The following is a 14,258-nucleotide window of genomic DNA, read 5'->3' as shown; positions in this document are numbered from 1 at the left end:
ATGTCCTGCAGCAGAGAAGCAGTCAGAAGAGCTGCCACAGGCTGGAAGAACAGCTGCTGTCTTCCCAGCATGAGTCTGAGAGACTGCAGGAGGAACTGAAGCTGGTCATTCAGCAGCTTGACACTAACATCAGGTATCATTCTTTACTGAGTGGACATTGTAGTCTAAAGGCTGGAATACGCTACATGACTTTTATTTAGATTTTTGCCCTGATTTGTAGTCTGGAGGAGTCGATGCTAGTTAAAGAAAGCCAGAGCCAGTTTGGAGATTTTGGGCAGTTGGAGTTGAGAGATTTCACTAGATTAAAAGTACAAATATTAAATGCAGTGTGTTAATATGAAATGGTGAAACTCATGTTCTGCAGGAGATACAACGAGAAACAGTCTCAGCACAAAACCAAGTTGCGCAGAGCTAAACAGATCTTCATGAAGACAGTCACCCAACATGAGCACAGGATCCAGCAGTTAGAGAACGATCTGGCTCTTGCGACAAGTCTCTCAGAGAAAGTGAGTGTTTTCTTATCTGACCTTTAACACTACATGCGTAACTTGCACTTCGTCTTGAGTGTATTACACTATGAGCAGGAGAAGGACTGGATTAGGATTGCAACAGAAGAAAACGACCAGCTCCTCCTGGAGAGGCGAGAACTTCTGCAGCGAATAAGTGAAGCTGAGGAGATGGGAAACAATGGATTAAGGACCGCCACTACCATCCAGCAGAGGTAAAGATCTCATGGCCTCTTCCACATCTATCAGGAAAGCACAGAAGCATGCTAACTATCTCTTTGTCCTGTGCTCTCTTAGAGTTAAATTCCTGGAGATGGAAAACAAACAGCTGCAAGAAAAAACTCTAACACTGGCCAATCAGATAGGAATTTTAGATCGCGCATTGAGAAACCTTCAGTCGCTGTGTACTGTTGAGGTACACGTTTATTTAGCAGTTGTTCTTTTTATTAGTATTTAAATAAACATTTTAAATTATTTGATTGTACTGATGTTACAATTTTGTGTGTGTTTCTGTCTTAGGAGGTCAAGAAAATGTTTCCTTCTGGATCTCATCCTGATGGCCAGCTTCTGACATCAACTCCAAGGTATAATTCAGAAATATAATTTTTTCTGTCTTCCAACTTACTCAGTATTTCTGTTCCAAAATCTAGTCCAATCAAAAATACATACTACACAAAATTTGGGGTTATATAATGTCAATTTCACTATTACGAACACTATTACTTAATTTAAGTATTCACTATACACAAGTTTGGGGTCTGTAAGATTTAAAAAAAAAAAGAAATTAATACTTTAATTCAGCATGGATGCATTAAATTGGTCAAAAGTGACAGTAATGATTTTTACTTTAATTTTACAATGATACAAAAGATTTCTATTTCAAACAAATGCTTTTTTAAAACGTTCTATTCATTAAAGAATCCTGAAAAAATGTGTCACGGTTACCACAAAAATATTTTAAACCGCACAACTGTTTTCGACGTTGATAATAATAAGATATCAATATATTAGAATTATTTCTGAAGAATCATGTGACACTGAAGACTGGCTGCTGAAAATTCAGCTTTTGTCATTACAGTAATATATACAGGATATAAAATACCTTAAAAAAAAAACAGTAATTTTAGATTGTAATACTTAAACAGAATATTACCGTTTTACTGTATTTTTGCTCAAATAAATTTAGCCTTGGTGAGCATAAGAGACTTCTTTCAGAAACATCTTACTGACCCCAAACTTTTGAACTGTAGTGTATAATCTTGCCTCATCTGCCATTTTGGAATTATTTTTCTGATGGGGCTGCAGTACATTATGGGATTGTTTTTCAGTCTCAGTAAACAAATTGTGACATTTTACATTGCATCTTGCTGTAGTCCCCAGTCCGGGCTCTGTGACTCATGGGGAATATTGGATGCCATTCGCAAAGTCAAAGTGGGTGAGTCTGGAGTGAAGAGCCTGGAGATCTCCTCGTCTGTGCCAGTTTCACAGTCCACTGAGATAGGCTACCTGAACGTGACCTCACCTGTGGCTCCCAACAGCAGGTTAGAGCAGGAAGAGAGTCTCAGTGTCACAAGCGATGAGGCCTGAGGGAGTTACAATGACTTGTGAAATGCCATTACAAGGCTTGCCAATCTGAAAAGTCACTGGAGCAGTCAAGGCTTCAAAATAATTGAACTGTAGATGGGTAAAACACAGACAAATAGTTTTTTTTGTGGCACTGTGACGGTCTATGTCATGTTTTCTCTTCAATTAATTTCCTAACACTAAAAGCGAATGTGAAGAGCTGGATTATTGTTCAGGCTCATATCACCTGGGTTGAATTCTGTTGCATTGCCTTTGTGGCTCACGTAGAGTCAGTCTAGAAGGCCTGAGATTTTATATCATCCACAAACATTACACTTCATTGGATGCTATGGTCAGTAGCCTTGTCACATCTATAAGATGCCATATGTATTTTTTTATACATTTACCCTATAATGGTACTACTATGGAGAAGCACTTAAAGCACTATTAATTTGACGTTCAGATGGTACAATCTACAGGTGTTTACAACTGAAATGCACTATTGCCTTTGGATATGCGGTAAGTATTTGAAATCAAGTGTTTGCATGTTTTAGTGCGATTTGGTGTAAATGCCACCTGATACATATCTTGCAACCCTTGCATGTGTCAGTTGACCTTTTCTCATTTTCTGTGCTGCTTTTGGGTGAACAAACCTGGTAAAATGTTACATGGAGCTGAGATTACTACACTCTTTGTAGATAAAAGCATGTACACTATTGTTCAAAGGTTTGGGGTCAGTAAGATTTTTTTTTTTTAATTTTAAAGAAATTAATACTTTTATTCAGCAAGGATGCATTAAATTGATCAAAAGTAACAGTAACATACAGCAGCAGCCGTGTTCATCGGGTTTTGTCAGATCAGTGTGTTACCCTATTAATACTTTTATTCAGCAAGGATGCATTAAATTGATAAAAAGTAACAGTAACATACAGCAGCAGCCGTGTTCATCGGGTTTTGTCAGATCAGTGTGTTACCCCGTCAGCATCTGTTGCCCTCTGTCTGCGCTTGTTTTCCTCGGTTTGAACATGTTGAATTGGCGTTTGTTGGGTCTTGAAATGGCATACATAACAAGGTCGGTTGTCTGCATCTGTCGGTGCAGTGTAAATTGGCCTTAAGAGACTTTTAAAAAAAGTATTAAAATTATCTTACCAACCTTTTGAATGGTAGTGTACATTAGTGAGACAGAGTTTAATTCACTTTGTAAAGACAAATGCTATAAAAGCTTGCTGGCTGTATATAATCTTTTCAGTGGATAGTTCATCTGTGTCGTTGCCCAGATTTTTTTTTTTTTTTAGATTATTTAGTATGATTGTATTTCACACATTCACTATATATTTTTTTCCATTGAGAGGGAAGAAACCACAGCCATGAAATGTCAAAATATTTATTTAGACCTTACTTATGTGTAGTATATGCTTTTAAGTACTAATGTAAGCAATGTAGTTGTGATGAATAATTTATCATGGAAAAAGTTTGGTCTGCTGGTATTAAATTCCACTGAAAACAAGATTTGGCTACTGACAAGAAAACAGACATGGTAGCATTATCAGCCTTACTGGATTGTTGTTTACTTATGGAATGGGGTGAAATGGGAGTTTTATAGATTTAAAAAAAAAAAATTTTTGCACTCCCTTTGTGTTTTGTACATAGTCCTCAGAGATTGAATGACCTGTGATCTGGGAGCAAAGTCATCTGACAGAGAACTGTTGTATCACTTTGAACCAAGTGGTGCTTATTGCAGAGCCAAATGACATCCAGCTCCACATCTGTAGACCTAATGGGTGGAGCTTGACTTATTTCTGTCTAGGGGTAGGGTGTGGCTAGACTGTCAAGCTCCGCCCATTGTGTCCAGAGAGGAGGAGCTGATGTCAAGCTCCACCCGTTGGCTCTGCAGTGAGGAGCCTCTGTTTTGAACTGTGGCAAAAGGATCAAGATCCTGTAGTTGTGCCTGTACATTATGAGAGCATTGTACATTGTGTCCTGCTGCTATTCGATATTAGGATGCAACTTTCACAAAATATTAACATAGGGCTCATGTCATTTAAACTGCGGAAGACATCAGTGTACACGCTACACAAAGCATGTATTTTCTTAATAAACTTATTTTCAAGATGCCTGTTTGATTGCTTCGGTCAATTTGAATTACTTAATGCATACTAACAAAAATATCCCAAAATAGGTGTTTAGGTGATGACATTACCTAAATACAGATATTTTCATGCATAATTTTACTAACCAAATGAATAAAATGTAATATTGAGTTTTGGGTAACACTTTACAATAAACTCTCAGCAAACTTTAATTAATGCATTAAATAACATTAATAAAGGGCACTACATTTGTGTCAGTATGTATTAATGTATTATTGTTAGTTAACGTTAGCTCAGGTCAATTAAATTATATTAACAGATTTTAATAATGGTTCAGTAAATGTTGAAATTAACATTAGCTAAGATTATTAAATGCTTTGGAAGTAGTTAACACAAAGAGTCCCTAAAAACATAATTTGCAATTGCCATCAAAGTAAGGACTTAGATCTAAAGACAGAAGGATTCAAGCTTCAGTCTGATGCAGTGGAAATGAATCTGTTACTTGCAAACTTTGAAAGCAACTCTGCAGAATTGTATCAATATTGTGTCCATATCAAATGTAGATTATTAAATGCTTTGGAAGTAGTTAACACAAAGAGTCCCTAAAAACATAATTTGCAATTGCCATCAAAGTAAGGACTTAGATCTAAAGACAGAAGGATTCAAGCTTCAGTCTGATGCAGTGGAAATGAATCTGTTACTTGCAAACTTTGAAAGCAACTATTAATATCAATATTGTGTCCATATCAAATGCGGTGTGCCCAGTGTTTACAGTATTCACTCTTCTGACTCCAGTGCATTTAAAAAAAAATACAAAGGCTCAGGTATAACAGTCTGAATTTAATAAACAAGATAGAGATACAAAGTGTTCTTGACATTGATATTTTCTTAATTCACCTATCAGTCTTGTCTGTGCATATTAAACAAAATCTTCATATGGAACCACAATGCAAGACGAAGGAAAATTTTAATTATTTCAGAACAAACATAACAATGTCTTACGTAATACATGTTAACAGGTAATAACGGTTACTGTGTTCCATGCGGAAAAAAGGCTTAAGAAAACCAAATACTGAAAAACATCGACATGGAAGGGAGAAAGAGAAAGAAACTGGTCTTTCAGCGATGAGAAAATTAAGGCGTACACATAAAAATGACAAGGATGCCTATAAAAACAATGATCAGTACTTGCAGAAAAACAAATATTAATAAGTTGAAAAATACTAAACATACAAAAATGAACAAAGTACAGTATCTAAACCTTGCAGTTTGCACTATCAATGAATACAGGGTATATTTTATAGTAAATGTACACGTCTTACTGATTTTAAGTGGATTTGAGGCTGAACAAGCCAGGATTATACTGTAATGTAATAATCTATTCCTGGCAATAAGATGAGGTTTTATAAAAAGCACCAAGAAGTAGATCCTCATCAAATTGCTGTTTATCTAAAATTGTGCCATTCCCAAATATGAAAGAAAATTTCTGTTTGCCCAGTAAACCATTACTGTGTAACAAATCAGCTAAACTGTATATATAATGTCTATTATATATATTTTGGGGTATTTGAGAGCAACAGCTTGGTCCTTTGCAAACAAAAAAGTTTCCTAAATATACAGGAATTTAAAAAAAAACAATAAGCTTAACAAATGACTGGTATAAATGACCACAAAAATAAATGAATGTTGTAGAGCTGCAGTGTTGTGGCTTGTGAAATTACATACGGTAAGTTTGATCACATATGATCAAATTTGGCTAGAATAATTCAATAAGACCATGTGTGCTTTAACTCAGTAAGAGCATTTTATACTGCTGCCCACTACTGTTAAAAATGTTTTATCAGCTTGTATGCTGGTTTGCTTGTCAGAGCAAATATATACTGTATATTAAAAAAAAAATCAGTTTAACATACCAGATTTACATAGTTATTAGTTTTTGGATGAACTTATGTAACCGAAACGCAACGGTGGAAATGAACACGACTACATTCAAAATGTGCTTTTTTTTTTTTGACTTGATTTTCTTAAAACATGATTACTGATATTTTGGTATACAAAATTCTAATTTGACAAATAAAAACATTTCAAAATAGGCCACTGCTATTAGATTATATCATAATCTAAAAAAAAAAAACTCATGAACACTTTCCATCGGTGTAAATTAATGTCTCAAGGTGCTTTTGCATTGCTTCAGAGGTCACGCTACACCGTAAATGTCTGATTTAGTTAACAACACTGAACCTGTGTGACACTTCTTCTGTCACATCATAACCAAAATCCATTTAATGGACATTGTCATCATGCAATTATGCCATTTAATTTAAAAAAATGACAAAAAGGACACTTTTTTCCTTAAAATACTGTGATTGGAAGGGATGGAATTTGCATTGCACACAAAAAAGGCCTTGTCACAGAACTGAAACAAGTAAAACATCTATGATGCAAATAACACAAGTCATTATTTTAGAGAGTGTCACATCTTATTTACACTCTTTTATGTTAGCAGGGGATTTCTTGGAATTCCTTCACCGTTACCTGTATAAAAATACTAGGGCAATGACCATGCTTATAAAATTCACAAAATTGACTTTACACTTTTCATTTCTCACCCTGACCTAATACCCCATGTAAAAGGATAATAGAAGCTTAAAGTGATAGAAGTGTCATATCCACAGCAAAATAATACACAATATCCTGTTAAAACAAATGACAAGGAGGAGAAGTAAAGACGGAAACCAACAAAATCCGTCTGACTTTCTAAAACGAAGTTTAAACTCTCATAGCTGCCCAAAGCGAGAAGCTGCTCCCATTCTGAAAAGATTCATTCTACTTTGAGCCAAAACCACGAGGCTGAAAAAGTGCTTAAAGAGTATCTTTGGAAGTCTCCCTTACACACCTTTGAAACAAAATTGTTAAAATGATCACTACTGTGACATTCTGTTTTTGGAATAATCAATTAAAATCCTTTAAGACTGGTGTCTGGAGTTGAATTGAACCATTCAGTTCAGACAGCAGTTGTTGAGTCTGTGGCCTGTAGGTTTAATATCACTAAGAGCTAAAGGGACAAAGACAATATCAGACTCAAATGTCCTCCGAGGTCTCTTAACACTTATCGTGTTCTTCTTTTTTTTTTTCAACGGAACCATCGCAGTGAACAAAATACCTTTTAATGGAAGAGGAACATGAGGGGGGAAGCTCAAATAAGTGAAATGCGTATGGGGATGCTGGGAGATTCTGTTCTCTGTGGGGAATGGTGGCTGACCAGATGCTCCACCACGGTGTGTTTGGACATGTGCTTCATAAGGTAGGTCTCCTGAAAAAAAAAAAAAAAGCAGAAGATGGTGTTATAATATGACAAAAGAGGAGGGTCCCATATTTTCCCTTAGGTTAATGTGAACTGATACTCACTGAGGTGTATGCACGACCACACATGCTGCAACAGTACGATTTAGCGTTCTTAATAGCATGTGCAGAGAGATGGATCTGTAAGGAGGCTGAGTCTGTGTATGCGCGGTAGCAGTTCGGACACTTGTATGGCTTGTCTTTGTTATGTTGTCTCTGGTGAGACTGAACAGGAAAAGAAATGAGGAAGAAAGTTTAACACCTATTAAGACTCAAGTGTCATGCAATATAAAATACGGTACACACACACACATATATATATATATATATATAAAACACATTACTGTTCATAAGTTTAGAGTCGGTAAGATTTTTTTATACACTTTTATGCTCCATTACTCCAGTCTTCAGTGTCACAAAATCCTTCAGAAATCATTTCAATATGCTGATTTGGTGCTCAAGAAACACTGAAAATTGCTTAAAACCATGATACATTTTATTCTCTGATGAACAGAAAGTTCAAAAGAACATTTATTACATATATATTTCTATTTTTGTATTTACTGTCACTTTTGATATGTGCCCCTGCTGAAGTGGTCATTTTTGTTGCCAAAAAATCTTACTGAACCCAGGCTTTTGAATGCATTGTGCGTATATATTTTTAACTGTCATATATTTATCACAATTATAACAAAAGTATATAACAAATGCAATTATATAACAAAGTTTTAATTTATAATAATTATAAAGAGAATTTAAATATATAAAAAATTAGATATAGAAAATTCTATTTTTTTAACTCATTTTTACAACATAATTTTCCTTTTGCTCTTGTTATTTTGATGTTTTGTCACCTGTAGGTTTGAGAGTTGTGTGAATGCCTTTTCGCATCCTGGTTGGGCACATTTATATGGTCTGTCACCAGTATGAATCCTTGAAAACAAATACATATATATTAACATTCTACCGAACTCTAAACTAGTTTTACAGTTTTGCACATGCACTAAAGGCTTTGCTGTGAGTTCTGCTGACCTGGTGTGCTGCTGGAGATGTGATAACTGACGAAAGGAGTTCTCACAATAGGAGCAGTGGTAGGGCTTAATGCCTAAGTGAATACGTAAGTGCTGTGCTAGGTACGAGGCGTTGGTGAACGACTTTGAACAGTGAGGGCACTTGTGGGGTTTGGCCTCCGTGTGGGACTTGGAATGAATCTGCATCTCTGACTTGTTTAAGAAAGTAAGGGGACACAATTTACACCTGTAAGAATCGCAAAAATGCAATAGTTGGTTAATGAAATTAAATTCTGTGTGTAATACAAGATGCAATACAGGTCATAAATTCTATGATTCATTACTACAAGTGTTAAACCTGTATGTTTTTCCCTCTTTGGCGATGGTAACTGCCTGGTCAGGGCCTGAGGCCAGAAGCGGATAGGGAACCACCAGCAAAGGGCCGGTATTATTCTCTGCTTTAATCTTCTTGCGGCCTCGTGGAGCTTTGGGCTGTGGTCCCAGCATCCCCACCAGACCTCCACTTTTCACATGCTCCATGCCAGGACCGCTGGCCAGGCCAGAAATCGTGTTTAAGGAAGGTGCGCCACCCAAACGGTTCTGGCTGCTTGATGTCGGGGTTGTGGGAGTTATAGCTTGAGAGGTGTTGTGGCTTTCTGTGCGGGATGACAGCATGAAACCTGTTTTTGAAAATCAAAAAAGAAGGTTTTTACAACTTGTCTATGGCACATGGAAACGTAATATCTCTTCTGTTTATACATGCATGTCTTTCACCTGAGCGATGGTTCGCTCTGGAGGCTTGGTCCACCGCTTGTCGCATATGCCAGTCTTCCCATAATCCCTTTGCCTTCACTGCAGACTTGTCATCTATATTCAGCTCTGAAATTATGCAAGAATAAAAGCAAGCATGTATTTTAAAATACATGTTATGAAACGGATAGTTCCGGTTCTTGATTCTGATTGGCTGAGCCACGTTCGAAGCTGTTGTAAATTACTCTACAAACATACACTTTTGTTTACGTTTGCGTGTTGCTTGGCAACCACTTTGTTGCAATCACAACTGATTCTGAGGAACTACATTGTTTGGTGGAAGAATACTGTTCTTATTAACAGGAGCGTGTCTACGTGGTGGCCAGGGGTGGCACCGGCCCCCCTGAAATCTGGCTGGCCACCCCAGGTACCCCCCCCTACCAGATATCTTGCGATAGGCTTGTTTTTAGTAAATTTCTAACTGCATCTGGCAGTGGCGGATCCTGTGTAGGCAGCTGCCTAGGGCCGCTTTCTTCTCTTCTTTATACTTAATTTTAAGCGGTTTCTATAGCGTGATCTTAATGACAAATGTCGAAAGTGCATAATGTTATGCGATCCATGTAATGCGTGAGCAAGAATCTCTCCACTCTCAAGCGGATTTCCTTCACTCATACAAAACTGGATGTGCGCTTTTAAATATACATTGTTTTTTTGTTTTTTTTTATGAATTGGCTCTGCTCTCGCTCAGATATTGAATTTTCACATATTTTGTCCCATCTATTGCTATGGTTATCACTATGTAAATCACTACTACTTCGAGAGCGAATCAAGCATAAATATGCGGATGTCATTCCAACATCGTTGTGTATACACTCTGTATGTTATAATGAAAGGATTCAATTGTGATCAGCACAGAACAAAAACTGGTGTGACGCAGCCTTTAGGTAAACCAGCATACATTCATAAGGATGATGAAAGTGTTTTAACTTGAGTAAAGCCTTGAACACCTTACTGTTATGTTGGTTTCATATGGTTTTGAAAAGTTACATTGAATGAACAGAAAAATACCATGTGGTGTAACCACATCAAGTAAAAACTAATAATATTAAGCAGTTTTGTTCAAATATTTGCCTTTTTCATAAATAAATAAATACATTATTATTAATAATAATAATATATTGATAAAAATGTAATTTGTTTCATATGTTTTAACAGGATATTATGCATGATAAATTAAACCACAATATGTATTAAGATTTTCTTTACAAGAGTTTCCATTTTTTAATGAGACTTTCTTCATGATTATGATTTTGGGACAATTATAGGTAACAATTTATTTCACAGTGTCCTTGTTACACTTTACATGTATTTACTATAGTAATAACGGTAAATTATGCATAATTACATGCAATAACCCTAAACCAAACCCTGTTCCTACCCCTAATGCTATAGTAAGTACATGATGTTAATTAATATTACTCAGCACTTAAATATATGATTACACTCGAACAAGGACACTGTAACATAAAGTTCAGAAATTGAAAACATGCAAATCATTGAAAATAATTATTAAAGTTTTGGTCACACTTTATTTTAAAGGGTAGGTCTAATGCCATTTCATGAATTATGACTTATTTACACTGCTAAAGAGTTGGATTCTCATGCTAAACATGGCCAAAGTCTAAAAAAACCGAGTTGGACATATGACGGAGTATTTCTGTGCCAAATACACTCCTTCAGGGTTCGTATAACTTTCAGAACGTTTTTTCCAGTATGGCCCTTCATGACGTCATAAAGGGCGGAATTCCTTATATGGGCATTTCTCCCACATAATACATTAGTACATGTAATACCAAAATGTACAGTGCATAATGGAAGCATAACATGTGAACTCCGTCATGATAACACATGGAAGGGCTATCGGTACCTGTGATGGTGCTGGATGCTGGGCGGGCGTGCAGGGCGATGTCAGGCTGAGAGGAGTTGTGGGACTGAAGACCCGGCACCTGCTGCAGCTTGGGGATAGACATCACATGTTGCCCACCATCTGAAGGCAGAGAGGCCACCAGCAGAGTCTGCTGAGAGGAAACCGTGGTGGGCGGCAAATGCGGAGATCTAATTTTTTCTGCCATCAGTTGCTCTTTGATCTTGTCGATAAGAACCAGGTTATCCAGCTGTAAAAGTCATTGGTTAGGTTTGACAGGGGACAAGGACATAATGTGACGTGAGACAATAAACCAAACTGAGCAACAAAAAGGGGGGAAATATGTGGGGGAAACTCATATCATGGTTTCTGTGCTCGCTTTGGCAAACCACATTGGCATGCACAGATTTGCAAACATGCATACTGTCATGCTTTCTTGCGTTCAAACGATCGTTAAATGCCACATGATTTCGCTCTGTACTCAATGGTTACAGTATGTCTGCAGTAAAGTCTGCTGCAGGAATTTTTCATATATTAATAAATACTATGTTGTTTGGTTTTTTGGTGAATTAATTTAAAGTGAAACAGTCATAAATAGTCACTATAAAACTGTTCATATGTGAAATTAACCATTACAAATATACTGAAGCATGTCAATCAACTCTTTATAAAACACAATACTCACTTGACCAGGCATAGAGGGAGGTGGTGGCCAGAAATATGGATTATTGAAACGAGGCTCTGCCATCCTTCTAATAAAACAGAATAAGGGTCAAATCAGAATATAATATAAAGCAGATTAAAAGCACACACAGGCCTAAAAGGATTTAGTTATAAACATATTTCTCACCTAAATCTTAGTGTTCATAAGCCAAATTGAGTCTAGTTATGAATTAAGTCAATTTCTTACTAATATCATGTCAATTAATCATGTTTATTTTAGTACATCTTTTGTACCTTTTAGGAATTTCAGACTACAGACTAGTGTAATGCAATATCTATAATATAAAGTACATTTTACTTCTTGTTTTCAATCACACATCTATAATAATTTATTGAAACTGTAATAGAGCAATATGCCACACAAATATCAGTGCTTGTTTCAGCAGTTCTCACAATAGATGAGTCATTTTAACTGACATATCATAATTTAGTTTGTGTAGTCCAAAATAACAATTATCGTGTCATCGTCAAGTCATTCCAAACTTGCATGTCTGTCATTCTGTTCCCCATTTCGATTTTTCCATATAAAGAAAATGAATGGTGACTCAGGCCTTTTGTGGTCCACAGAAGAAAGAAAGACATACAGGTTTGGATCAGCATGAGGGTGAGTAAATTATAACACAAGTTCTATTTTGGTCTGTACTGTTGCTTGAATTAAAGTTTTTAGAAAATGCTGTGCACTGCTTTAGATGAGCAACTTGGTTCTTGTACATAAATTTACTATAAATAAATTGAATTGATTTTTGATGTGAAAAGCTTTCTTGTTGTCATTAATCTTTTTGGTTGTTAATACCAAGTTAACAATAACTGTAGTAACAAAGACATTTTGTCAGAAACTTTGCTTAATGTCTCAAATGAACTTTTTTTCTTAGGGGGCAATATTTGTTCCAAGGAATTTATATCAATTCTCAATTGAAACAATTATCTACCAAATGAAATAAAATAACATTTGCTATACATTCAACATTTATATTATATTTCGCCCAATTTCTGACCCTGGTGGTTGCCATGGTGTTTTGCTCGTTTGTTTGTTACAAATGACTTGAGTCATCAGATCAAGTGCCACGAATTGTAATTTTTGCCATGTGACTCAAGTTTGAAGTTAGTAAATTTCAGTATTTAAGACATTTCATTAAAATTTGAAAGCACGTAATCACTATAAAAGGGACCGAATTCAACAGAACTCAAATGCCTCTTTAAACAAAAAGCGGATCCGTAGGATCTAAAGTACAAAAATTCTGACGCCTCTTTAGAGGAAAACAACAGTCACAAAACTTTTGTGATTTCCCCATACAGCAGCTGCACAACCCTGTTATCTCTCATCTCTACTTGATCACCCAGAGCCTCCGATTCATTCCTCCACAGTTTCACCAAAAACATTTCAGACAAAAGAAAAAAACAAAAATGGCAGCCTGTTATATTTTCATAAGGACGCCATATTCTGCAGAGCCCAAAAATTCACACTCAACTCATGTTTTTTCAGGGAAAGCCCGATCGAGCAACGAGATGTTTGTGGTTATATGTGTGTGTGTGTGTGTGCTTGTTTATGAAGAATAGCACCTTTGAATTGCCCGGCCCCCTTGAAAAAAACCTGACACTTCCGACAATCATGCCGTGCAAAAAAGTCTAACAATTAGCGAAATGTTGCGCACGGCTGTGTTATTATACAACATCCGCCGCCCCGATCGCTTTGTAACAGTGTTATAGCGAATGCACATTGAACCCATTAGTACATGCATGCACAATGAATTCAAATATTGTCATTTATAATCGTATATTTCGCTTTGTGCAACCTGTGGTAGATCAAAGGCGATAAATCGCGCCCGTCGAACAGTTATCTGTCGTACAATGCAGTAATGTGCACGATAGCTCAGTGTGGGGAAAAAGGAAAAAGACGCCATGAGCGCACAAACCTTTTATATCGATGTCAGAGTGTGGTTTTTGGGGGTTTTTTTCTCGCAGGAGAGGCTTTAATAAAGCAGAGAAGAGGCTGGATGTTCTCTATGAGCCTCCAGACAGCACAGCTTCCGGGTCAGCCTGTTCACTTCTGGGTGCTGTACACCAAAATCTCTCATTTTAGCTGGGATATATGAGGCTTTTTTTTTGTCTCACACAGATACGGGATCATTGCTTTTAGGCTTAAGTCATTGGTTGTGCACTGTGCTTCCATTTGTAACAGAAAAAAGGCATTTGAGAGAACACAACTGAGACTTTCCCATGCAAAATATAATATAGTAACCAGATTTACTGTATTTACAGTTCCATTAATAACAGAAGAGAGGCTTTTGAGAGAACACACATAATTGAGGCTTTCCCATGCAACATTTAATATAATAACCAGATTTATTAT

The 14,258-nt window shown here is 36.5% G+C and overlaps 2 protein-coding genes across 3 annotated transcripts in view; one reads left to right on the top strand and one right to left on the bottom strand.

The window, feature by feature from the left end:
- Positions 1-2,840, top strand: part of LOC107712696 (coiled-coil domain-containing protein 30-like) — a 20,473-nt gene extending 17,633 nt beyond the window's left edge. The window contains exons 25-29 of one of the 2 annotated variants that reach the window (XM_016518020.1): positions 365-506; positions 585-721; positions 804-921; positions 1,026-1,090; positions 1,880-2,840. In XM_016518020.1, the coding sequence (XP_016373506.1) occupies positions 365-506; positions 585-721; positions 804-921; positions 1,026-1,090; positions 1,880-2,093 (676 nt within the window). In that variant the 3' untranslated portion in view covers positions 2,094-2,840. The remainder of the gene's footprint in view (positions 1-364; positions 507-584; positions 722-803; positions 922-1,025; positions 1,091-1,879) is intronic. The other variant, XM_016518018.1, reaches the window with a different exon arrangement.
- A 4,448-nt stretch (positions 2,841-7,288) lies between these two features.
- LOC107712695 (zinc finger protein 362-like) lies at positions 7,289-13,947 on the bottom strand. Its single transcript, XM_016518017.1, has 9 exons — positions 13,822-13,947; positions 11,871-11,937; positions 11,189-11,435; positions 9,286-9,390; positions 8,870-9,191; positions 8,534-8,758; positions 8,356-8,434; positions 7,568-7,726; positions 7,289-7,472 (listed from the first exon to the last, which is right to left on the bottom strand). The coding sequence occupies exons 2-9, from the start codon at positions 11,931-11,933 to the stop codon at positions 7,356-7,358; spliced, it is 1,317 nt and encodes a 438-aa protein (XP_016373503.1). The 5' UTR covers positions 11,934-11,937; positions 13,822-13,947; the 3' UTR covers positions 7,289-7,355.
- Between the last annotated feature and the right edge of the window lie 311 nt (positions 13,948-14,258).

This window comes from Sinocyclocheilus rhinocerous, unplaced genomic scaffold (assembly GCF_001515625.1).
Source record: "Sinocyclocheilus rhinocerous isolate Xijiao unplaced genomic scaffold, SAMN03320098_v1.1 scaffold418, whole genome shotgun sequence".
NCBI lineage: Eukaryota > Metazoa > Chordata > Actinopteri > Cypriniformes > Cyprinidae > Sinocyclocheilus > Sinocyclocheilus rhinocerous.
This window is presented reverse-complemented; position numbering and strand designations above follow the sequence as displayed.

Coding starts and splice junctions, on each gene's coding strand:
- LOC107712695 (XM_016518017.1), bottom strand. CDS start 11,933: ATGGCAGAGCCTCGTTTCAATAATCCATATTTCTGGCCACCACCTCCC. Junction 11,436..11,870: donor CTCCCTCTATGCCTGGTCAA/GTGAGTATTGTG, acceptor TGACTTTTACAG/CTGGATAACCTGGTTCTTAT. Junction 8,435..8,533: donor CATCTCCAGCAGCACACCAG/GTCAGCAGAACT, acceptor TTTGTTTTCAAG/GATTCATACTGGTGACAGAC.